The 26205-nt window shown below is 44.8% G+C and overlaps 1 protein-coding gene across 50 annotated transcripts in view; it reads right to left on the bottom strand.

Annotated features, from left to right (window-relative positions):
* The window catches only part of LRRFIP1 (LRR binding FLII interacting protein 1), a 158274-nt gene that overhangs the window by 36765 nt on the left and 95304 nt on the right, over positions 1-26205 (bottom strand). For 6 of the 50 annotated variants that reach the window (XM_063648140.1, XM_063648170.1, XM_063648174.1 and 3 more), the window contains exon 3: positions 4180-4257. The exons of 9 other annotated variants lie outside the window; for them this stretch is intronic. In XM_063648140.1, the coding sequence (XP_063504210.1) occupies positions 4180-4257 (78 nt within the window). Of the gene's footprint in view, positions 1-4179; positions 4258-8229; positions 8296-9738; positions 9784-11150; positions 11229-13725; positions 13789-15644; positions 15705-20010; positions 20050-22732; positions 22784-23980; positions 24026-25738; positions 25787-26205 lie in introns of all 50 variants that reach the window. 35 more of the 50 variants (XM_063648168.1, XM_063648157.1, XM_063648169.1 and 32 more) reach the window with 16 other exon arrangements.

Raw genomic sequence — 26205 nt, 5'->3', positions numbered from 1 at the left:
TGAGGTGAACAGTATTCTATGTCTGTCTTGAGATGGGGCCGATGCCCTCTCTGCTTTCCCAAGGACCCTGGGAGGACCAAGTGGGTGGAGAAAACCTTAGGTCTTGCCCCTGGTGGTGGTCTCTGGACACTGAAGCATTTTCATTTTCTCGAAGTGGGACAGTCACTTCCTTCATTCTGGTTACTACTGCCCTTTAATAGCACCGCCCTCCCTCTACCCCTCAGGGGGTGCCAGCCCTCCCTCCCCTCTGACGGGTGTGACACACTCACCTGTGCACCTGTATCTCCCAAACCCAGGGCGGGACTCCCTACAGAGCCTGCAGGGCTGACCCTGCCTGGCTTCATATTTTTCTTGTCCTCTGTCCTCACTCATACTGGCCCTGGATACGTGTTCCTGACAAAGTCCCCAGCCTGCGAGCATTTCCCATTAGCTCTTGCTACAACAACTGTGTCCCACTCCCGGCTAACCCCAGCTAAGGAGAAATAAAGTAACCACGTGTTTTTTTTGGTTTTTGTTTTTTGGGTTTTATTTTTTTTTTCTTTGCTTTTTAAGGGTATCATGACCCCTCTTTCCAGGGGAAGCACAAGAAGTTTACGTGCCCAGCTAGATGTCCCAAGCCAGGAATGAGAGCTGTGACATCTGAACCTGGGTTCTGAAACTCCCTGCCTCAGAGCACTGCCTGCTCCATGTGACCTCAAGGAAGGCCAGACTGAAGGGTCGTTCACCTTTGCCACCACGTTTACCCCAGGCCCTGTCCAAGACCTGTTGCTCCTCCCTCCCAGGCAGAAGGACCGGGGAGTCCCATCCAGGCCCTCCTGGCTTCTTCCCATCAACAAGGCCAAACACACCCACTAGCACTTTCTGTTGTCCCAGGAGATCCAAAATATACCAGCAATGGTGTAAATGTCCCCAGACGGAAAACAGAAATGGAGTCAATTTAGTATAAGAGGACCATAAGTTTTGGAAATTATGGAAATGAGCTAGCTTAGTTCTGTCTCCCAGGCTGTCTTCAGATACCAGAGATGCTGCCTGTGCTCACCGTCTTTCTATTCTCGACACGATCAATCAAGGGATACCGTAACCACATCCCCTAGGGAACTGCCCTGCACTCTACAGAGACCTCTCTGCATTCTAAGAACCACATACAGGAGGTTTCATCAGATGTGGGGTCCCCAGCCAACGTAAGGCATCCAGGATGAGACGGGGGACAGCCCTGTCCCTCACTGCGGGACTGACCTTTGTCCCCTAAGCATGCCAACTGCTCCGCAATTGAATGACCTTTGTTAGTTGAGCAATCGATTCAGGGAAGGAAGAGCAGCTACAAGGAGATCACCCACCCCCATCAGGTCCCAGGATGCCCAGGAAGGCTGAATCCACATCTCTCTGTTTATGGTCATCTAATAAACCTGTGAGTAAATTTTCTACAAATTTAGAAAACACATGACAAAGAAATTTGTATCATTTCAATCTCTAAGTGGCTATATTGGCCCTGTTATTTTGTGACCTCATCATATGCTTGAATAAAGACAGTGCTTAACAAAATCCAATTGTCATGTCTCACTGGGACCAGGTGGAGGATATGGAGGGCATTAAGGGTGTCTGGGATTCACTGAAAGTAAAGCCACAACATTCTTCTGTCAATTGTAAATACTTATATTTTCTTTTCTTTCTTTTTTGACGGAGTCTTGCCTTGTCGCCCAGGCTGGAGTGCAGTGGTGCGATCTCAGCTCACTGCAACCTCCACCTCCTGTGTTCAAGTGATTCTCCTGCCTCAGCCTCCTGAGTAGCTGGGATTACAGGCATGCGCAACTACGCCCGGCTAATTTTTGTATTTTTAGTAGAGGTGGGGTTTCTCCATGTCGGCCAGGCTGGTCTCCAACTCCTGACCTCAAGTGATCCACCTGCCTCGGCCTCCCAAAGTGCTGGGATTACAGGCGTGAGCCACCGCGCCTGGCAATACTTATATTTTCTTTTCTGAAAAGTGAGTGTGAGAAGACAAAGCAATTCTACGTGAAATTTATTATGGAAAACATTTCTTCCTGGTAGTTTTAAGTGATCACATAAGTTAGCTTATGCTTATCGCTCTACTATAGAGTATGAGATAATACAGAGATCCCAACTTAAAGGAAGACACAGCCGTGGGGGTTGGCCAGGCTTACTGAGTCTGTGATCTAAAATTCCTTAGTTCACAACCATTTACTTCCGGTTATTTAAATAAAAGCATCAAGACCAACTTGTCAGGTTTGAAAATGGGAAATCATGTCGTAATGAACAGCTGAATATCTTCCTGTTATTGCCTGATGCACTCTGGGGAGAGATTACTGGGGGGCGGTGTACCCCTGGAGTTTGTATGGTAGCTGCCACCTCGCACTCCCTGCACACATTTGGCTTCTCTCACTGCTGACTGCTGGGCTCTGGGATGGGGAGGGGTGGAACACAAACTCAAATGCTTGTGAGGTCAGGTGGGCAGAGCCAAATGTGTGACAAGATTGGATGTCTGCAACTTATACAGAGGGGAGTCTTCCCCCAGAGGAATAGGCGCTGGTGTTGTAATGCCCACCCATCTTGAACTCTATTTTCCTGCTCTCCACGGCTGGATGGAGGAGATAAACATTCCTCTAGCACAGGAAAGCCATGCCGCACAGTGATGAATGGCACCTGGGCCATGGCCTCAGGGTCATGAAAATAGCGGGTGGGGTGGAGGCTGTGCAGTTCTGCAACGTAGCCTCAGAGTCAGTGGCCAGAGATCCTGGGTTTTCTTCCCCCAAAGAAGCTGATACCTGCATTTGCTGATACCTGAATGCAGGTATCAGGTGCGAGGTAGGAAACCTCACAGTTTTAAAAGACTGCATCTAATTTAAAACACAAACAAACCACCAGCACCACAACAGGAAAAGCCCACCGAAAAAGGTGCATCCACGCAAGCAGGAGGTCTCAGCGCTGCGACTTCTTGGTCGATTACTAGGAACGTTACCGAAATCGTAGGCATCAGCACGCGGAAGTATGGTGTTCAGTAACTAACTTAAGAGCCACATTTTAACTTCTCTATGGCTGAGAGAAGTTTTTGTTTTTGTTTTCTAGAGACAGGGTCTCACTCTGTTGTCCAGGCTGAAATGCAGTGGCACAGTCATAGCTCATCGCAACCTGGAACTCCTGGGCTCAAGCAATCCTCCCACCTCAACCTCCGGAGTAGCTGCGAGCACAGGTGCGTGCCTCCACACCTGGCTATTTTTTTTTTTTTACTGTTTAGTGATGGGGGGTCTTGCTATGTTGGCTAAACTGATCTCCAACTCCTGACTTCAAGAAATCCTCTTGCCTCAGCCTCCCATGGCGCTGGGATTACAGATGTGAGCCACCACACCCAGCTCAAGCTGGAAATTTTGATATGAGTGGAGACAAACAGGGAAGCCTTGCCCATCTTTACTTTTTCTCCCCAAGGTTTCTCATTGGTTCTTGAGGGTGGGAACGCTGGTCTGGTCGTGCAGCCTGGAGCCCCTTCCCCGGCCACGTGCCCACCTCCCCTCCTCCATTCCCACAGCCCCCAGGCCAAAACTGTCCTGCAAACTCTTCTTTTAAAGAGTCATAGGGTCACCTTCAAGCATTGGATCAGGTAAAACTGTGTCAAATTCCAGCAACCCAGGGGAAAACATATAATAATGAGACTTAACAAGCTGGGGATGACCTCACAGGGCTCCTATTTTCTGAAACAAAACTTGGGCCACGCTGAGTGACAAACAGGATGCAGGGCTGCAAATGTGCACATTTCAAAAGATCTGAGAACCAGGAGGGTAACGAATGATTGGGGCCAAACTGGGAGTGTCCCGGGATCTGCAGGCCACTCTTGACCTTAAACATTGTCTGGGTCTGATCACAGGTAACACTTCAAGCAAAGCATTAACAGTCAATACTTCAAATTTTTAAATCATAAAAAGAAAACCACACATCCGTGCACATGGCTATATTATTTTCTCCCTTCGTATAAAGTTTCCCTCCTCTAAGATCCCCATCTCTAAGCACAGCTAACAATTTCTTTTACGGTCCTTGAAAAGTTGAGCAATGTAATCCTAATAATATCACCGCAGAGTAATATTCTAAATTTGGAGACGTTGGAAGAGGAGGATAAGGGAAGGGGGAGGGAGGGTGACGTTGAGTAGGAGCAAGGCCAGGAGGCCGACTTACCACAGGGCTGGCCCGGGCCGAGCTGGCCCTGGAGGAGGCGCGGGAGCTGGAGTTGAGGTGGCTGCTGTACTCCGAGGGCTGCCCACACAGCCACCGCCAGGACACGCAGCCAGAAACAAAGGAACACGGTCAGTAAAGGAGCAAGGAGAATAGAGGCCAACAGAAAACATGCTGCAGTAAGTGGTGAGGTTAGCCACGCACAGCAAGGAAAAGAGAGTTAGGGTTAGGCAGCAAATGCATATTCAAATCAGTGCTTGCTAAGAATAAAAAAAATCACATTATCAGAGGAACACAGAATTTCTCAGAGTTAGGAAGAAGAAAATAACACAAAACACCCGTTCAATTGGGTGTGCAGTCACACCTAGTGTAGACCCAGAAAGTCACCCCGTGGATGTGGAAATGACTGTTTTGAGAACTTAGGCTGCCTTCCGACACAGAAACTGAAGACTCGGACAGGGCGCTTGGCGCTTTAGCAAGGGAACATTTTTGCTTCTCCACTATCTTTCCAAGTGGAAGCAAAATGAGAGTTAGGGTTAATACAAAATTATGTATGGCTTTTTAAATTGCCAGATTACCTTCTACCTGGGTGGCTGCTGTGTACACATGTGTCTATTCATTTACCTGAACTTTCTCACTTCTGGTGAAGGAAAATACCAGCAACTCGATTATCTGGAAGCTACGCCCTTGTAACTTTGATTTATATTCACATCTGCTAGTCTTAGATACATTTTCACGTTATTATAAACATTCTCATATTCTTCTTGAGCAAGGCATGGTGGGGCAGGGGCAGGATTTGAACACTATTTAGGATCCCGACACATCCTGAGGAGCACCTTCAAGAGAGACCCACGCAGCACCGTATAGCAAGCCTCGCCACTGCTGAAGGCCCCTCCACTCTAGCCCCTGGACACCCTGCACTGTGCTGGGCACAGAACCCTCTGCTGGCCTCACAGGCTCTGCTGGGGACCTGCAGAAGTGCCCTGCTTGCGAATTATAAGGAAGCCCAGATCTTCAGGGGTGCTCGTGATCTCATCCAGATCTTCAGGGGTGCTCGTGATCTCATCCAGATCTTCAGGGGTGCTCGTGATCTCATCCAGATCTTCAGGGGTGCTCGTGATCTCATCCAGATCTTCAGGGGTGCTCGTGATCTCATCCAGATCTTCAGGGGTGCTCGTGATCTCATCCAGATCTTCAGGGGTGCTCGTGATCTCATCCAGATCTTCAGGGGTGCTCGTGATCTCATCCAGATCTTCAGGGGTGCTCGTGATCTCATCTCAAATACCATCTCTTAGTTTGTCTCCTCACCAGGGCTAGTGACCAGATGAGGCCTGGCAAACTCAAGAAATACTTGTTGAATGAACGAATGATTTCAACTGTAGACTAAAATAACCATCAAATGCCAATTGAAAGCATTAAATGTTGTACAGGGCTGTGGACAAGATGGGCAAGTTCCCCAGACCCATCCATCTCTATTTTATTTGATAAATGTTTACTATACACTTACACTCAGGGGCAAGACATTGTTTCAGATACACAGATAATACTGCTGTGTACACAGCACATGTACAGCATCAATGCCATATTTGAGATATACAAGAAAATCACCAGTATTACTAGCCTCACTTTTTGGCATTCTTGTTGAAAATAATGGAAAACACTTAATGTCAGCACTTTAAAGGAGAAGAATTTTGCCTGAGGGTTTCCTGATATAAGAGAGAGGAAAACTTCATCCTGCAGCAAATCCTTCTCCATCCTATGCCATTCATGCCCTGGTTTATGGTGCAAAGACACAGTGAACTGTTGTGAATAGAGCTTACTGCCCACCCCAGCTTCCCTAAGCAAAAGCAGCTCTCAAACCTTCCAACTCGACCTAATCATGCAGAAAAGAACAAAGTAAAAGTCTATATCGCCATGGTCCACGTGCACCTTATGTTTAGGAGTTACGTGGCTAATGTGCAGCTAATGTAAGTCAGAAAGCTTCAAGTCTGAATCACGGCTCCATCTCTTGTTGGCCACGTGGCTGTGGAAGTTCCTTAGCCCATCATCTGTGACATGGAAGTAAGGACGTGGGCCAAATGGAGGAGCTGAGGACTAGGAAAGGGGGTACATGTTGGGCTTCTTCTCTATTTCCACTTTCTGCCAGAAACAACTTCCTTGGCTCCTGGATCAGACGACGCTGCTGGTGATGACTATATCCCAGCTTTGTCACAACACCGAAGAAAGTCACTTCACACTCAGGAGCCGCGCGGGGGCAATTCCTGGTCCTCCAGGGACAGGGCAAGTCCTCCACAGTAGGACCAGGGCTGTCTGTGCAGGCCTAGGGGAAGCCTGGACCCTGAGGTCACCACCACTTGGGGCTGGGACCTCAGGCCCGGGCGCCGGGGCCGCTCTGGACACCGTCCTGGGCCACAACCTCCCTACACGCTGGACCGAGAGTGAGGGTGGCTCTCTCCCAAGGCCCTCCTGTAAACATAAGGAACGGAGTATCCACTTGGAGGGGAACTGTGAGGGTTCCAGGGAAAAGATGGGAGAGGTTGGAAGGTCAGGAACTTCCTCGTCCCTTCCCTCTTCCTCACGATGCTAATTTGCTGCCCACAGCAGAGCTGACCATCCCTATTTTAGACAGTTGTGCTGTCAGGACAAGGTGACCTTCTGTTTTCTTAACTCTCTAAGGCCATCACTCCCAGGCAATTCTTGTGGGGGCTAAAAGCACAGAAATCACTGCTCGCAGAAGAGCAGTGAGGGCCAAGGATCTAGGGCTGACGACTCCCGAAGCCCATCTCAGAGGTGACACAGTAGCATCTGGAGAGCATCAGGAACCCTCCCACCGTCCTGCCAGATCTTAGACTCTCTACTTAAGCCACCAGAAAACCACCTGGTGCTTGGGGGAAATTTCTCTTGAATTAGTATGCTCCCTCTTTTCTGATAAAAGAAAATCATTTAGTTGTGCTTTATCCATCACATCATAGGCAGGGCTATTTCATTCTTCACGCATGGTTTATGAGCTTTCTAATGGCCTATGAAAATGTTTACCAACTGGGAAAAATATGTTATATAGTAGGCTGCAAAATACTGAACAACTTATGCAATATAAAAATTGATAAATGTGTAATCAGTTGTTGACAAAAACAAATGCTATGTCAACTACTGGATTTAATATTCATAAATTACATTTTAAAGAAAACTGTAGGTTAGACGGGCTTACACCATAAGAATTCATGAATATCCATGATGGCTGGACAAATAGCATAGTAAGTCATAAAACTGGATTTAGTCAAGTAAGTAGCTGATTAACTTCAAAAGCAAAATTATAAAAGTATTTCAAGTATTTCTTAGTAAACCTTTCTATTTCCTGGAGGGCTTGAAGGCATTTTTATAGGATTGGGGAGGAGCCTCTGAATACAGGTGATCCACCGCCAGGGAGCACCAATTAGCACTGAACGCTCCATTTCCACAGGTCCCTGGGACACGCAAATTCGTCTCCCCACTTCCACGGATTCCATCTCATTTTTCTACCTTGTTGCTTTTCTCATTCATTCATTCACAAATGTTTATTGTGCACCTACTACATCTTTACTCTCATAGCTGAGCCTATCATTTCAAACTGAAGAAAGAGGTCGAAAGACAACAAAATAAAAACAGGGAATGAAATATGCATCACATTCCAAGTTTTAAAATTTGTTCCTCTTCCTCAACTATTCAGAGACGAGAATGATGTGTGGCCTGTCAAATTGCCCTTTTTCTGTTTTTATTAATTGAAGACGATTTCACGACCTGTTAGTATTGTTGGCGTGCTGCAAAGAGAGCAGATGAAACTCAGTGCAAGTTAGTCTCCCTGATGAGTGAGGACATGAAACCAACAACCAGAGCTTTCCTGATTCACATTATTCGTGACCTTCATTACAATGGAAGGTGGTGGTGAGCCCAGTGACTCGGTGCTTCCTCCTGAGGATGGCCAGTCACCCCCCCACGGCTGGACCCTGCCCAGCAAGCATCCCCAGGCCATGCAGCAGGCACGGGGGAAAGGAGGTATCACCGAAAGCGCCTTACAGCACGGGAGCCGCAGGTGCTGCCCCGTCGGGCCCCACTGAAGCTGCCTTCATCCAACACAGACGCCTGCGACCAGAAGAGACTGTCAGGATGGGCGCTCTTCCTTTCTCCAAGAGTGCCCAGAAAGTGCTGAAAATCTGAGCTGTGAAAAACTGACACATGCCAGGAGCACGACCTGAAAAGCATGCAGGGGAGGCTGCGAACCACCTTTCCGGCTCTTCAAAGGGTTGCAGAGTGCGACAAGGAAATCAGGAGAGACAGGTTTTAGTCGCTGTCAAGTGGCATGCAATGTAATCTCCAACAGACCATTTAAATCTATTACTTTGAAAAACATCCCAGGCCTAAGTAAAAACTTGTTAATCCAGGTTAAAATGAGCAGATAATTCGAACACCCTGAATTTTGTGATGGCATTCTCATACTGGATGCTTAGAAAATTACTTTTATGTGAAGTGACTTTGGGATAAAATATCAAATTATGTTAATTATAGTTTTAATGTTAAATATTTTATAACCCTTTAAAAGTTGCTAAGTGGAAGAAAGAGTAATTGGTTAACTGGAAAATGCTACTTAATTAATCAACGTGGGTAAACAGGAGCTTACACTGCCACAAATGGTGATGTCAAACTTTGCCCGTTATAAACGAACTTTAATTTCCCTATTTTCCCTTGAGGACATACTAGTTTGCTCAGCCATTTATTAATATATCAAACACATAAGTACGCAATCTGATGGAAATTCAGAAAGTTATTAATGGCTGGGTGTGGTGGCTCATGCCTGTAATCCTAGCACTTTGGGAGGCCGAGGCAGGCAGATCACCTGAGGTCGGGAGTTTGAGACCAGCCTGGCCAACATGGTGAAACCCGTCTCTATTGAAAACACAAAAAGTAACTGGGCGTGGTGACATGTGCCTGTAATCCCAGCCACCCAGGAGGCTGAGGCAGGAGACTCACTTGAACCTGGGAGGCAGAGGTTGCATTGAGCTGAGATCATGCCCTTGCACTCCAGCCTGGGTGACAGAGGGAGACTCTGTCTCAAAAAAAAAAAAAAAAAAAAGGTTATTAACAAGACAATATAGCTACTTTGAGTATTTACTTTACGTTTCTTGCATAGCATAAGTACTTATATTTAAAACTGGAAATTTCCAAAGTAATATAGTAACATGGATCAGTATCTGTCCAGGTTACCAAAGCATTAAAAAGCCACCATTCTTTCTGCCAATAGGTAAAGTAAACATTGCTGTTGTTCCATTCCTGCCTAACAATCCCAGCAAACACAAGGCTTCCTGGAGACAGAGCAGTGTGGCAGCTACAGTCAACAACTGGGGGAGAGAAAACCCAGATCTGGCCAGAGGGGACAGACATTCCCCATGGGCACATGTAAGCTCCACGTGAAGGTGCAACTTCCCCCAGGGGGCTGGGAACAGGCACATCCACGGCTCTGGGCTTGGTGGGGGCGGTGCCTGCACAGTGGGAGGGGGTGCGGGACAGCAGGGTGGGCAGCACACGCACCCGGTAACTCCCCGAAGGCCGGGCAGTGCTGTACAGACAGGAGGGCTGGAGGGTGAAAGCAAATGGCAGGTTTTAAAAGCCTTGAAAAAACAGCAACAAATGACAGCAAAAGGCCATCACGATAGTTTCAGCATTCACCATAGCCAACTGCTGTACAGTGGTTAGACGGAAACAAACCGATCGAGGCACTGTGTTTTCTGCAAATTTGATAGATGCAAATCCAAAATTTACAAGAAAGATAACTGAGATGATTTTTAACTTTAAAACAGTAAACTTCCCAGCATCTTTAAAACACGATCATTTCTAGTCATTTCAGACATTCCTGGAAGAAAGGGTCGGGGGATGAGACAGAATGGTGACAAGGTCAACACAACAACAGCAACAAAACCCACAGCTCAAATCCAAGGTTAACGACACACTTGGCAGTACTCAATACGCAGATGTCCACACGTGAAGACAGGGGCAGGAAGAGTCTTTATTTCTATGCCAGGGGCCCAGTGACAGTCTTCAAGACACAAAGGGAGTCGCTGCAAGGCTGCCTCAGCTGGTGTGGGAGGCACCCCCAGAGGGGCCATGGTCTAGCTCTGTCAAGGGAGAATCCTGCCTAGCACACACATCAGGGGGAGGCAGTGCCGGTGAGGGGACAGGCTGGGACACAAGGGCAGCTCCCAGTGTCCAGAGACTGTGCCACGGGACAGAATCCGGACTCATTTCCAGGGCACGCTGAGCAATTCAGGCAAGGTGCACGGCCAGGCGGTGATCACTCAGCAGCTCCAGTCGACATGCAAGGGAGAGGACAGTTCAACCTCCAAATAGGACGTGTACTTTCACCCCGACACTGACTTCCTTGGATTAGAATAAGACTCGATACCTATAGCTAACAGGCCAAACACCTCAGGGCCGGACCTGAACCCAACCTTGTAAAAACAGGAAACAGTGGGGAGACCCAGCCAAAGGAATAACACTGTTCTGTCCACTTCTCAGAGACCAAGGAAGCAGATTATGCACAAAAACCTTCCAAATTGCTTCCTGGACACATTTACAAGAGAAAAAATATTTTTAAAAAAACAAATGAAACCCCAAATGGGGAACAATTGCTGGAAGAGGAGGAGAGACCCAAGAGACCAATTTTTTGGACTTGAGTTTTTGAAAATATGCATTTAATAAAACCCTCCTTTTCCTTAAGTCTCCTTTTCTATATTAGGTTCTAAATTATTTGACATGGTTTTTCTAAAAGATTGACAAAAGTCTTAGCAAACTAGTCAAGCCAATTAAAAGAGTTGCTAAGCTTTGCTCTTGTGACTTTGTGTAGAGGAGGCTGAACTATCCATTAAATGTAATCAGCAATTAAAGTGATGCACAGAAGGAAAGGGAAAGAGCGACAGACAAAGTGATGTGAAAAGGAGACAGACCCAGTTTCCATTTGGGGCAGACAGGGGCGTGGGAGCCAGGCCACCACCGGGAAGCCCAAGGCTGGAGCCGGAGAGTCCCTGTAATCAGAGCAAATGGGCAGCAGAGAAGGGAGAGAGGCTCATACCCTCACAGCATCGCAAAGGTACATCAGTCCAGTGAGGTCAGAGACGATGACCTTATACAACCAAAACAGTAACAGGCATGCACTCATGGGGGAGGGAGAGAACAAGGGTCAGAAGGAAATAAAGACGGCCGGGCCAGGCAACTGACAAAGCTAGGAGATGGGGCCAAATTAGCACTTTTGAGTTCACGCACAGAAAAAAAGATTTAATTTTCATCGATATTAAATATTGAAATAAATTTTAATTGATATTAGGAAGAGTCATCAATACTACAGTCTACACTGATACCTTTCCATTATTATATTTAAATAAAATTAAACGCACCACATACTGGGCAGGAAAAGATGTCTACAGAGCACAATTCCTAGGAAGGTTCTGAGGGCGGGTGAGTACAAGAGCCCTAAGGCAGCAAATCATGGGCACACAGGGCTCAGAGTGAGTTCAGATGTGGCCCTGTTTGAATGAGTCAGCTCTCATTCTGATGTTTAACCCATTGGATGTGGGTTATTTCTCTTAAATGGACTGAAGTGAGTCAGATGCAAGCTGAACTTGAGTGAATCGTTCACATCCAAAGATGAGATATTTATTGCCATCTTTTATTTTAGAGCAAGTAACTCAGCTTATCAAAAATGAGTTGGAAATGAAGTTTTCTTAATGACTAAGCGCTCTCTGCAACAGCAAAATCTCCTCTTGAATTAAGAAAATACCCAAAGCCTTTTTCAAGGTGTTAAACCCACCAATGTTTTGGTGTTCACAGGTGATCATATACTGAGTCAGAACTCACCTACTGGGGGACAGATGGGCCATCAGCTTACAGTGGGGGGATTTATTACAGACTGGGGGACAATGGGAAGGGTTGAGAAAGGTGGCAAGCAGCGGGCACCATGGAGCTGCCAGCACCTTCTGCAGTCTCCCTGGACATGAAAGGGGTGGACAAGGGCTGAAGAGGTGAGGAAGAAGTGCCCTGGCAGGAAAAAGATCCCCCCCAACCCCCCAGGAGGGAAATGAGAATAGGGGCTGGAAGTTGAGGACAGGGCGGGGAAGGGTCAGAGCTATTTCTTCTAGAAGCATTTTAATGAGGTCAATGATACATGGGAGTGGGTAAAGGAAATCGCAGAGGAATTGCACAGATTTCATTTTCTGATTTCAGCGTGGGAACTGCTACTGGAGTGACCAGGTCCACCGAATGGCTCCAACAGCACCCTGTGCTCAGCCACGTGGCACCTCTCCTGGGTTCTTTCTCACCATTCTGCACGGCCTCTGCTCTGCTCAAATGGCTACTTACCTTGAAAAGCTTCCCCTCTAGGCTCTACCTGGTTAGTTCCTATTCTTTTCATTTGTTCGATTTATTTATTTGTTTGTTTGTTTGTCTGAGACGGTATCTCGCTCTGTCGCCCAGGCTGGAGTGCAGTGGTGCAATCTTGGCTCACTGCAACCTCCGCTTCCTGGGTTCAAGCGATTCTCCTGCCTCAGCCTCCCGAGTAGCTGGGACTATAGGCATGTGCCACCACACCCAACTAATTTTTTATATTTTTAGTAGAGACGAGGTTTCACCGTGTTAGCCAGGATGGTCTCCATCTCCTGACCTCATGGTCTGCCCACCTCAGCCTCCTGAAGTGCTGGGATTACAGGTGTGAGCCACCATGCCCGGCCCTTCCTATTAAGGTTCAGTTCACATCCTTTGTTGTGACATTTCCTGGCAAAACCAGTATCTCCCTCTCATTCTATTTACTCATCTGTTCACTACTGTACTGGTCTCTGGTGCCAGTGGCTTCTGTTCTAGATGTCAGTGCCTGGAGAGCACCCATCTCCCCTGCTTAGCTTTGTGATCCCAGGGCCTGCTTGATTTTCCTACCTAAACTAGTCCCAATTTTGCTGAGTAAATCTGAACCTAAACAGACACCAACAAGCCTTAGCAATTTTAGGGCTCTTAAACAATTCAGAAATTATGTTTATCAAGACCGATGCATGTTTGTAGAGAATGGGAAGGAACTCTGTTGTGTAAACATGTGGATTTGGATGAGACTCTGGATTTTCCTTCCAAGCCTAGTCCATGCCCAAGAAAACACCACAAAGTTTGCGCGTACTCTTCAAAGTCGTTCTGTTTTCAGAAACTCTCAAGAATTCAAGAGCATTCTTCTAATTATTTTTTTCCTTTTGATTAATTCTAATTAGAAAATATACACAAAAACACGTCCTTTCATTGCAGCCAGCTGAATGCCACAATTCACATTTGAGCTGGTGTGGTCAAACGCAGCACACTGGAGTACATCTGAATGAAGGTGCTCATGTTAACTGCTGCTTTTCATGTCAATAACACAGCTACCCAAACAAAAATCCGTCAAACAGACACCGAGAGAGAAAAGTAGAGCTGAATCCACACAGACAAGGTTGCATGCCACAAAACCTGCGGTTTCTGAAGAGAATGTGAAAGATTTAAATGGAAACCAACCAACTTCTCCTCCCCGGATGATGACAAAGTAGAGAATCTGCTGCCACCGCTGTAGCTGGAATTCTGAGCACCAAAGAAGAAAACACGTTTAAGTGACAAGCACTTCCTTACAACTCCAAAAGCACCCCCATCCCATTCAAAAGGCGAACAGGAAACAGCACAACCGAGCCGACACTAGAAGCCCAGGAACGCTAGTTTATCTAAAGACGCGAGGCACAAACAGTACAGCAGAGATTCTTAACAACTGGAGGTTCTAAGCTGTATTTTCAATTTCAGCGTTTATGTTTTCATGAAGCCAGGGGTGTATCTAGTACTGCTTTTCATAATCTCATCTCTCTAGCACGATTCGTAATTATTGAGTTTCACGCCATGTTGTCAGTAAACTCCTTGTCTGAACTATCCTTGTTACTTATCTCCTTAGGTAACTAAAATTCCATTTATTGCAAAATTTTCAATCTTTCTTCAGCCCAGCCCACCTGCGGGCTATAGCTCAGCCCTGGGGTGCCAGAAAGGTGGGTGGAGTGTGACAGCCTGCTGCCACCTGTCCACTGGAGAGCCCTTATCCACAGAGTGAAAATGCCCTGCAGGCCGTCTTTACGTGTCTTGAGTACACATTTTAAAAATGTCACATCCAGCCGGGTGCTGTGGCTCATGCTGGTAATCCCAGCACTTCGGGAGGCCGAGGTGGGCAGATCACTTGAGGTCAGGAGTTCGAGACCAGCCTGGCCAGCAGGGTGAAACCCCATCTCTACTAAAAAATACAAAAAAATTAGCCAGGTGTGGTAGTGGATGCCTGTAATCCAAGCTACTCGGGAGGCTGAGGCAGGAGAATCGCTCGAACCCAGGAGGCAGAGGTTGCAGTGAGCTGAGATAGCACCACTGCACTCCAGCCTGGTGAGAGAGCGAGACTCTGTCTCAAAAAATAAATAAAGTGCATGCAATGCTAAATAGGTAAATAGGAATGAGCAAGTAAAAACAACTTGATCATCTGGTTTCAGAAAGCTAAAGACTGGTTTGATCGGGGAGAGGGAAGGAGGTATGGGTGGGGTCACTCATTTGAAGCCCAAAAGTATAATTTAATATACACATGGTATCTTAATATAACATAATTAAGATAAATGACAAGAAATACTATTTCACACAATTAGGAATATTACTAAAAGAAAAAAATGAAGCATGAGAACAGGAAATTTTTAGACCATTTCATATAGAATGGACCTGTGGGATATCGTGAAGCTCAATGGAAATGTATCCAGTGTAACCTTTTAAAATCCCCAGTGACCTCCCGTCCTTGATTAATCCAAAGCCCTCCCCACCCCACCCCCCGGCCTCCCTAATGCCCCTGCCACTGGCACCACTCTCTCTCTCTCCCCCTAGAGCATCACCCTTTCCTTCCACCAGCTCCTTCCTGCCTCCCACCCCTTAATTGGGAGCCTTCCAAGCATCTGCATTGTTTTATTCTCCTTTTCCTCTCCAGAAAAATACAGGTTCTTGTACACATGCCTTTAAGGTAAACATTAAAATTACAAATGACAGATGTGGAGACTGCGAAAATGTTGGATTTAATATCTTTGAAAGCTGAATATACTTAATACACACATTATATACATACACCCAGGGGAATACAGTAATGAAAGAGTTAATCTTTAATTTCAGATCTTTTAAAACTTGAGATTCTTATCAATATCTACCCCTTATACTAACAATCAGAATGTTGGAGGGCTAACATTCTCAGAATGTTTGCTAGTTGAAAAACATTATCTTTCATTCCATCATGTGCTAGGAAAAAAAAGACAGACCCATTTTAACATTTAAAAACAGCAAAGAAGCTAAATTTAAATTTAGCAATTAGTTTTTAGTTCTAGAAGCTTTGAAACAACCTATTTGAATTTTGAGCCATGCAAATTTACTATACTAACCCTGCCAGATCTTCTATTCAGGGACTGTGATCCATACAATTCTCCATCATAACCATTTGTCTGTTTCAATGAAGAAAAGAGAAAAACTGACATCAGTACACAAATGAATTCACAGGTACAAATCAGCAGGGACTAACCAGCCAGGTATAAGGTGACCTTTCTTGGTGGAGCGGATGAATGAGCAGCCCAGGACAGTATAAGTCCTGGCAGCTCCCAAACTGCATCCCTGCCCCCGTCCGCTCCCCGCAGCTCAGGAGGGAACAGCAGTCAAGCTAACCAAGTCAGTAGGCTTCATGTCACATGCCACTCTTAGTTTTAAAGTGGCACCAAGTCCCTCCGCGGGGTGGAACATTTGGGCTTGGTGTGGCCATCTCCTTGTCAGGCTCTCTGTTTCTGGTTTTATGGTGGCACTGTGGACATTCTGCTTGCGAGAAGCCACATGCCAGGCCGACGGGTGGTGATTCAGCCTGAGTCAATGAGTTTTCAGTTCCTGGTTCAGGGAGGGTCTTTGAAAATTGTGGCACGTTGTGATGCTACGGGCCATAATTCAGAAGATTCAGAGATCATTTCTTTTTTTTTTTTTTTTTGAGACGGAGTCTTGCTCTGTCGCCCAGGCTGCAGTGCAGTAGTGCGAGCTCAGCTCACTGCAACCTCTGCCTCCCTGGTTCAAGTGATTCTCCTGCCTCAGCCTCCCGAGTAGCTGGGATTACAGGCGTGCGTCACCACGCCCGGCTAATTTTTGCATTTTTAGTAGAGACAGGGTTTCATCATGTTGGTCAGGCTGGTCTCGAACTCCTGACCTCGTGATCCGCCTGCCTCGGCCTCCCAAAGTGCTGGGATTACAGGCATGAGCCATCATGCCCGGCCTCAGAAATCATTTCTAGTCAATCTATAGTTAAATGCAAAAGTTCATCGTGGGGTATATCCTCTATACTAGTCTTTCATTCATCCAGCCCTCCTACTTTATTTTTCAAAATGAAATCTGAACACATATTTAATAATTTCATAATGTGTCCTCCAGAATAAAGGAGAATGATTCTATTAAGTGCATGCCTATCATCCCTCTCTTCTTGGTTCCCAGCCCAGGTTCCCTTAAGTCAAAGCATGGGCTTTCGAAATGTCCCTTAATTCATCTATAAGGAAATCTCTGCTGATTCACAATAGAGCTGTCAAGCATCAGAGACAAAACCAGCTCTTGGGACAGAAAAAGGAGGAGCAGTCTACACAACTGGTAAAAATGGAAGGAGACGCCATCAGGTCCTGGGCATGAGTCCAAATTCCAGACAGAAGCTCCGTCATGTGACCTTAAGTAATTATTTAATCCACTTGAACATCCGCTTTCTCAGCCGTGAAAATGTGCATAATAATAAATACATTACGAAGCCATCGTGAGGATTAAACGAGATGAAAATGAGTATCTCAAGCACCTAGAACAGTGCCCTCATGAAGCACCTGCTGACTGGGCAGATACGTGAATCCACGTGGAAGGGGCCTGGCATATGGGAGGTGCTAAACATGGTTCCTTATTCTGGGGACAGGTGCTGTATAGCACATATTTTGCCATGACATTAAAGTAGAAAAAAAAAAATTGAATTTCCAGACAGATTATAAATCCAGATTCATAAAACTTTGACTATCAAACTATATATTTATCTTTGCTGTAACTCAAAACAAATCAAGAAATCAATTTGAAGTTTTGAAACAAAAGGAGTGTAGAAATCCTTCCACATTAAATTTGAGAACTCTGTAACATTAAAACATTTCTGAAATAAATTTAATAGTAAAAATCTTTGGAGATTGGCAAGAGTTTCACTCAGACTAATTTCCTTTCATGTCTTCAGCAACAAGATTATTTGACATGAAAATGCATGTCAAGGACTTGCAAATTTTAGATCTCAATCCCTTGTCATCTCCTCAGAAACTAGATTCCAGAAGAAATTAATATAATAATGAAGGCTAATGTTAATCAACTTTAGATGACTTTGACTTTACTAACAAATGAGGAAGAGAAATGTATGACATAAGCAAGGCCTCTGGCTCTCCACTGCTGCTTATGAAACACACAGCGCTGCGGCGGAACCCTGTCCTTTGCACTGTAGTTCTCCAGCTCAGCCTGCAGCGATGGAGCAGAAGGCTGGGCAAGCTGGAAGCATGACAGTATCCTCTCATTTGTCATCTTTCCACTTACAGCCTTCTATGAAAACCTGGGAAAAACTGTTACTTTGCAGGAAAGCCTGCAAAGCAATTTCCATGACCAGGTCTGTGGTAATGGAATTCTATCATAAGGAACCTATGCGTGGGCTATGTTCCTAGAATGTATTCCCAAATCTATAGGATCTTGTTGACTATACCTCCATAGGGAGAAGTACTTTGACCTTCTTAAAGAACACTGCTAACTTTCTCCTCTTGGATGGTGTTTTTTTGTGTTGTATTTAGATGGGTGGGGCTGTTTTTATGTGGCATAAGAGGGCAAGGGGCATTGACAGTTTACTGAACAATATTAGAACAAAAAGCCCATAGGCAGCATAATACTTCTTAAGTTGGGTCTCTGATGTTCAACAAGCTTCGCTCTATTGTACTGTGTGGCTTTAAGTGGTACACAAGCTTGTTCACTTTGCTGGTTCCATGCTCCCAGGCTGGGTCTCACACCTGCTTCCTGGTCACCTGGCATGCTTCCCACAAGCATGGGCCCCTGCCTAGGGAATCAGGATACCTACAGAAAGGGCTCAGGAACATGCATTCTAACAAGCTCTCCAGAAACACTGCCATAAGAGAGAATAAAATAAAGAGGATGTATATAAGTTAGTATGTTCTAATACAGGATAAATAAGATACAAGGGTAAACGCCCTATGAAAATGGTAACTTGTGACTAGTCCGAATGCTAATGGCTACCACGCAGTGTTATCAAAGCGTCTGTGACCTTCCCATGGGACCATGCAAAAGTCCACTGCCAACTTTTTGGATGAATAATGTTAGATGTCTTTTCTACATGAGTCAAAAGACAGAGCACATGTAAAGGGCATTAGAGATGGAAAAGGAAACAAGGAAGGCGACGTCAAAACTCTTGAGTTCGATCCCTGATGCATTCTATTGAATTTTAAAACAGAATTAAGACCGAAAAAGAAATCCAAAATGTGTTCCAGACCATTGCTAACATACACATTTAACCCACTGGGGGCCAGCTCTTAAAAAATTTACTTTGAATTTAACATCGAAAGAGTAATTATCTAGAAATATGTTGCTAATACATTGAATTCCTTAAAGAACAGGAGAGTTGCTGGAGTTACAGTGTCACAGAAATGCCCTCACCTGCCTGAGCGACTTGAGGTGCTCTGTAGGTAAGTAACGGATACTCTGTGAAGAGCACTTTCTCAATCTAATGACCTGTCTTTGTGCTTTCCCCTGTCCTGACCCCCGAGCTACTCACTCCAGCCTCTGCTCTTGTATCTGTTAAGAGCAGAACAGCCGCCCCACAGGAGGCTCAGGGCACCAAATATGCTATGCAGATGTATGCTACAATTGATTCATTATAATTGCAAACACAAAAATACATTTTTAAAACAAGAATTTACTAAATAATTTTGAAATGCACTGAAGCAAATGAAGCACAAAATGCTTTTAGGTAAAGTCCTTCAGGTGAAATAGTACATAATATGCTACAATAACTTCAGTATCAAATCACTTTAATGCTGAGCTGTGCTTTCTGAGGAGAACTTTTTCTTCCTTGAAGTATAACATTGACAGACTTTTAGAAAGCATAAGGCACAGAAACTGTCAGAGACATATAAGAAGTAATTCTGAGTTTATGTCTAAAGCCTTAGTTTTTGTTACTGGAAGTAGTTTTCTCAAAGAATACTTTCTGGCAAAAAAAAAAAAAAGTCAGATTGTATGTTTAATTTGAATGGATATAGATTGGGAAATAATGGATTTTTCATTAGGTAAAATGACTTTACATTTAATCTTTTAAAGGAAATTTAGAGGCTTTGGGAATTCTTGATCTGATTTGAGTTCCTTGAAGGCAGACACTATCTTTTTCATCTTGGTATGCACAGCTGCTAACACAAGGCGTGGCAAACAGCTGGTGCTCAAAGGCCATCTGGTGAGGGAGTGTTCATGCACAGATGCCTGGTCTCCTCCCCTCCAGCAGGATCAGGGCTGCACCCTGGAGGCCCCAGGAGGAAGACTGCTCGCTCCGCAGGGTAAGCCTGCCCTCCTGGCCTCACAGCCCCCCAGGTAAAAACCGGAGACAAAGATGTGCTTGGCTTTTTAGAAAAGCACCCATGAGATTCGTGGAAATACCATAGGTTATTATGTGTCACACCACACAGTTAAGGTCACACAGCAAAGTATATCCGACCATCTCACCCAGGCGTAGGGACCCCCATACTCCAAGTCAGGCTGCGACTGTCAGAAGAAAGATGGCAGAAAAAAAAAAACAACAGAAAAGAGAGTTGCCAAAAGTAAATTTAAAAGCTAAGTAAAACATAAATACAAGCAATCTTTAAAAACTTAACAAAAATGCATTTTTCCATAATCTCTAGGATCTGATATGGATTTACAAAAAGAATTATGTCAGAATGGTAGCTACCACAGAATCCAGTAGCATTAAATAAACTTCCATGGCAAAGGTTGCTATAATTCACGAAGCCTGAAACAGTTTGATAAATCTTATTTCCTCTTCTACGTAATCCATTTTAGTTATGTAAGGGAAAAGGTTAACAGATGCATTGTCGTCAATTTTTCAAAAAGGAAAATTAAAAACTTATGATATCCAAAATCTAGATTTTCTGAGGAGGCATCCACACAAATGCCAGAATGGTATAAATCACCTCCCCACCTTTTTAAGAGTTTATCATCTTTTCTAGTTAAATGAAGAAGGCCTGTGTTTTCAGAGTCAATAAATAAAAGTGACAATCTTATAAGAGAATCAACGATGTAAAAAGTTCACAATATTAAAATACATAAAAACAGTAGAAACTGACCCAGCATAGAAATAGAGCGAGATGCGAGTCCTCACTCTGGGGAGTGCCCTGCTCGGTGGTACAAAGAGGCAAGCATAGAGCCTAGGGCACCCAGCACACGGAGGGCACGCAGCCCACCAGGCCCCTGAGCAGCAGGCACTGGCCTTGTTCCTAAGAACTGTGACCCCACGCAGGCCTCTTCACCACTCTGGGCTTGTTTGGTGCCTATAAACATTAGGAGGTTTGACTCTCATCTCCAGGATCCAAGTTCTTAAGTTCTGAGGAATATATTTCTTTAGATCAAGTACCTGATGGGAAAGTGTCGTGTGGCTGAAAATGAAAATTCTATCCACTTCTTCCCCATCTTATGTACTGTCCTAATGGTGAACCTCCTATAGGACATTTCAGCTCTTAAAACAAATATACTTGATATCTTGGCAAAGAGTGGTGTCTAGCAGAAAGATGCAACTTATTTCTGTTTAAAAATCATTGAAAATGAAATGAATGTTGTTACATAACACCATAATACCAGTTCATATTGCAATGGTTTTCAACTCTTCAGGGTCAGGAGACCCTCTGAGAATCTTAAGAAAGTGAACATTCTTTTCCCAGGAAAATGTAAGTGCACACATCTTGCCTACAATTTCAGGAGGGTGTGGCTCTGAAAATGATGCATTTTGAGAGACAGAGTTTGGGATTCTGTGCCTCTCTCCTATTCTCTCTTGAACCCATATTAACCAGGTTTTGGCCTCAACATTTCCGTTAAAAGTTCTCCTGACAAAGTGACTGACATCCTCTATGCTGCTAAGTCTGAGTTTTCTCCTCTCTTGGTCACTCCCCCTCATCCTTGAAACAGCATTTTCTTCACTGGTTTCAAGGACTCAAGCTTCTCCTGGGCCTGCTCAACAGCTGTGATCTCTGGGCCTTGTCTACAGACTTTGTTAATTGAGCATTGCATTTATTATATTTTGGATCCATAAATCTTCCCTCTTCTGGGGTGAGTGGTGTCAGAGGGTCCCAAGGTAACGGTTACAATGGCATCCCTGAGGCTACGTCTCAGGAGAAGGTTTCAAACAGCAAGGAAACCCTCACAGGGGCCTCACATTTGAACCACAGTTTTTTGGCAAAATCACTATGGATCTGCTTTTGGCACTGCAAGGACAGTGACAAGGACAGAGTCGCTTCACAGCACAGCAACCGTGTTTCACCTCTACATTTTATCATTAGGAAGGGCCAAATTACACGCACACTCAGTGCATGTATAAGAAGTTAAGGAGTAATAGGATTTAATTGCCACAGTGAAGAGAAACAAGCCTTCAGCTCTACGTGGTCCCTAAGGATTAATAAAGCAGAGTGGCTGCTTTGAGATTTATTTATTACTAGCGGTGAGATGTAATTTCAATCCTGTAGTAAAAGAAACTGACATGCTCAGATTAATTCACTGACTTAAAGCACTGAGCAAAACATAGTTTTTCTATTTTACTTCCCCCCAAACTCACACTTTTTTCAAGTATAATTATTAAGGTTTCTGGAATGTTTAAGGAAAAGTCCATATTTGTGTTGATTAACCATTAAGCCTATCAGTGGTGAAGAGATCTAATTATAACTAATACAAGGAAAAGCGGCTGAAGGCAGATCTTACGGATCCAGTCCTGGTCCAGGTTTTCAGCAGGCAGTCTATAGTGGCTATGCCAAAACATTGCTCAATAATAATTAACTTACAGCTACTTTAATAGAGGTTCCGATTTTACCAGGAGCATGGGTGTCAGTGGATACAGACTTACTGAAGGGCAGATGCGCCTTTGCATTCCTGTGGAACACCAATGTGCTGAGACGATTGGGCTAATCAAGGCTTGGGAGCTTTGTGATGTGGGTAAGTATTGAAAAAAAGACGACTTCATCTCGGGAGAAAGAAACAACCAACGTGCCTATGCATATTAATAATCTCTCTACAGCAACGAAGAAACATCCCCCATTGATTTGATTTTAAGTAAGCATCTCATCAGTTAAATATTGACTATCAGACCACGGGGATAATGGAGAAGAAATCAGAATGCGGGGATGAGAAAGTAAAGGGTTTGGACCAGAAACTGTGCCATGCAAACTCCATCATTCTGGTTACTGACCCTCAGGCTTCCACGACTACCCACTGACATGCGCTCGTCTTCATCAGAAGCCTATTAAAAGAAAGGACGAGAACAACCATGAAGTAATCATACGACATACGTGAAGAACCAGTGCCCGAGTCTCAGGGGGATGCTGGGAACTGATCCCAACCCACAGCAGTGGGGGGGCCAGCCGCCCCTGGACATCTCAGCGGACACCAGTCTAGGTCCTCCACAGCATGGGCTTTGTGGATCTCTGTCTGCTTATGGGCAATATGGATTTAAAGTAATTTCAGGGCCAGGTGTGGTGTCATGCCTGTAATCCCAGCACTTTAGGAGGCCGAGGCGGGCAGATCACTTGAGGTCAGGAGTTTGAGACCAGCCTGGCCAACACGGTGAAACCCTGTCTCTACAAAAAAATACAGAAATTAGCCAGGTGTCATGGCATGTGCCTGTAATCCCAGGTACTCAGGAGGCTGAGGCATGAGAATCACTTGATCCCAAGAGGCAGAGGTTGCAGTGAGCCAAGACTGCACCACTACACTCTAGCCTGGGCAACAGAGCAAGATACCGTCTCAAAAAAAAAGTAATTTCAGGGCCAGGCATGGTGGCTCATGCCTGTAATCCCAGCACTTTGGGAGGCCGAGGTGGGCAGATCACTTGAGCCCAGGAGTTCGAGACCAGATTGGGCAACATGGGGAAACTCCGTCTCTACCAAAAATACAAAAATTAGTCAGGTGTGGTGGCAGGCGCCTGTAGTCCCAGCTACCTGGGAGGCTGAGACATGAGAATTGTTGAACCTGGGAGGTGGAGGTTGCAGTGAGCCAAAATTGCACCACTGCACTCTAGCCTGGGTGACAAAGCGAGACTCTGTCTCAAAAAAAAAAAAAAAAGTAATTTTCATCCAAGTAGTATTCTTTACCTCACGGGTAATATAAATACACAGCATTGGTGTATATTACTATGCAAATTATTTATGGGTATTCAATGGCACAAAAAGCACTACAGCTGTCATGAATATATTAATACTTAAAAATTTCTCAAACACACTCTCCTTATCAAATTTAGGTCAAAATGCTAAAAGCTGAGTTCATAGTCTTTATTTAGGTAATAATATCAGTATTCTATCATTAATAGTATTAGTTAATTTCTTTAAGAGAGGATATCATCATTAAGAGATTTTATATATATTATATATACTTCAGCCACTACAAGTATAAATTAGAATTCAATCAAATTGCCCAAGTAATGAATGAACACGGTACTAACCGATGTGTTTCTTCTGGATCTACGAGAGTAGCGCTCACTGTCTTCCTAACAATGGAGGAAACAGTATGAAAAGGTTAGAGACAGATGGACACAGGAAAAGTGCTTTAAAAAAGGTTAGGTAGTCCCATTGCGACATAATACAGCAGTTCTGATCTAATGTCAAATAAATATTTTCTTTGCCTTCATTTAAAGGCTTCAATTAAACCAGTGGGTAAAAATGATTTTTTCTGGGGTGGGAGGTTCTTAAGCACAAAAATAATTGGCATACTTCATTTTTGTTGTAAAAACAGTGTTTGGGGCAGAAGCTGGGTCTTAATTTTTTTCTAACCTCTATCATCTGGTCCATTTAAATCAATCTACTTTTCCCCTTTCTTTCAGAACCTTACTTTCTTTAGGAAACAGAAGACAAATCATTTCCACAGAATATCCGAAAAGGATGTCACTCTTTCTACTATGTATTGTGGATTCTAAGACACACACGGTTTTTCACACTTGGACATCTCTGAAGCTGGGGATGTATCTTATAATCCAAGTTGCTCAGTTATAATTAGCATTTTTTCTTTCTCAGTGGTATATAAAACAATGATACAACTTCAAAGAATGTCTAAAGATTGTTTAAATATTTCTTCTTTTTTTTCTCTTTTTTATATCACCATGCCTGTGAACAGAAATGTCTCAAGATTTAACAGAAATACATTTATGTCATGTAAGCCTAAAATGATGGTTTGCCTAGGCTGAATGTAATCATATTTTCAATAGAGTAAGTGTGTGCTCTGTATATTTGAAGAGCAAACCTCTTTTATACCCAGTACGTAAGATGTTAGGAAATAATTTTGGATTTTCCTCAGATAATTTTACGTATAAGGAACATTTAATAGGACATTTCCATCGTGGCCAGGTTCTCAAATGCTAAAAGCCTGTGATGAAGTCCACGGGGCCAGGCAATAAAGTAAAAGGGACAGGAAGAGGTAGAAGGACTCAGGTAGAGGAACTAACGAGAAGGGCCAGGCCACGCTCTCTCGGGACCAGTGGAAAGCACACAGATTGTGCCCCTCCCGCAGCCTCTCTATGTGGGCGCCGCTGCTTCCTGAGAAAGCCAGGACAGGAGTATCTTCAGGGGCGGGCTAGCTCACCATCCACAGGAAGGCAGAGGGGCTGTTCTAGGAAGCAGGTTGAGAAGGTAAAGGAATTTTCTTACCAAAGACCAGTGGTTTCGGCAGGCACAGTGGACAAGATGAAGAGAGAACCCAACAGCAAATGCAGATAAAGTCTAAATGAGGGTGATGGGGCAGCTGGTCGTAATCATGAGTGAAGGAAATGGAGCATAATGTACCTCTCAGGTTCCAACCAGAGCCTTGTGAGCTGCGACGCCAATGGGAACGTTCTCTGGAAAGTTCTCAAGCCAGGGGCGCATGCCCAGCCCGAGTACTGGTGGAGAGCCCTGTGCTCGAGGAGATCAGGGTGGCTGTGGTAGTGGAGACCTCCCCAAACTGCTGGCTAGGAGACATCAGCAGTCAGTGGCTACTGAACAGGCAAGACCAGGACTGTTTCTAAGCAGGCTGCATTTGGGGATGTAAACAATCAGAGACCAGATGCAGAAATCCCCGGAAGAAAATCTCTCAGTATTAAATTATGGTGCAATAGGAATCTATCTACATAGTTAAACTGCATAAGAATTACATTATAAACCATTTAAGTCTCAACACTGTATTCAAGTGGGGAGGGAAGAGTAAAAACAAAATTATATTCAAGGCCTACCATCCACTGCTCGATGTCACCCCACTTTGTATCCAGCCCATAATACTTCTATAGACAGACAGAAAGAAAATTAGGCAAGAAGTGAAATTTCTTAAAAAGGCAGTTGTCTAAGGCACTGTTCTGACATGCATTTCCAAACCGCCATCCAGCCATGTGGTGAAGGTAACACGCCAAGGCAAAGCAGTCAGCACCACGCCTGGCTTCTCCACAGGGACCACCACCCGTGCAGTCATGCAGGCTGTGAGCTGTGAAGAGAGATCCTCCCAGCCCACCTCATCCCGGCAAAGCAAGAGAGCCCAGGACGAAGCTTCCCCAGGTGAAGGGCCTTGGCGGAGAGCAGGACAGTAAAGCCGGCCCAGCAGCCTTCACGCCCCCTCCGACAGGCTGCTCATGCCTTCAAAGCAAACGCGATGAAGGAATAAAACACCATCTAAGAGAAGCAAAAGCTCAGAGCCATTCCGGTGTTG

The sequence above is a fragment of the Pongo pygmaeus genome, chromosome 11 (genome assembly GCF_028885625.2).
Source record: "Pongo pygmaeus isolate AG05252 chromosome 11, NHGRI_mPonPyg2-v2.0_pri, whole genome shotgun sequence".
Lineage (NCBI taxonomy): Eukaryota > Metazoa > Chordata > Mammalia > Primates > Hominidae > Pongo > Pongo pygmaeus.
The sequence above is the reverse complement of the archived record's forward strand: the minus strand, read 5'-3'. Positions and strand labels throughout refer to the sequence as shown.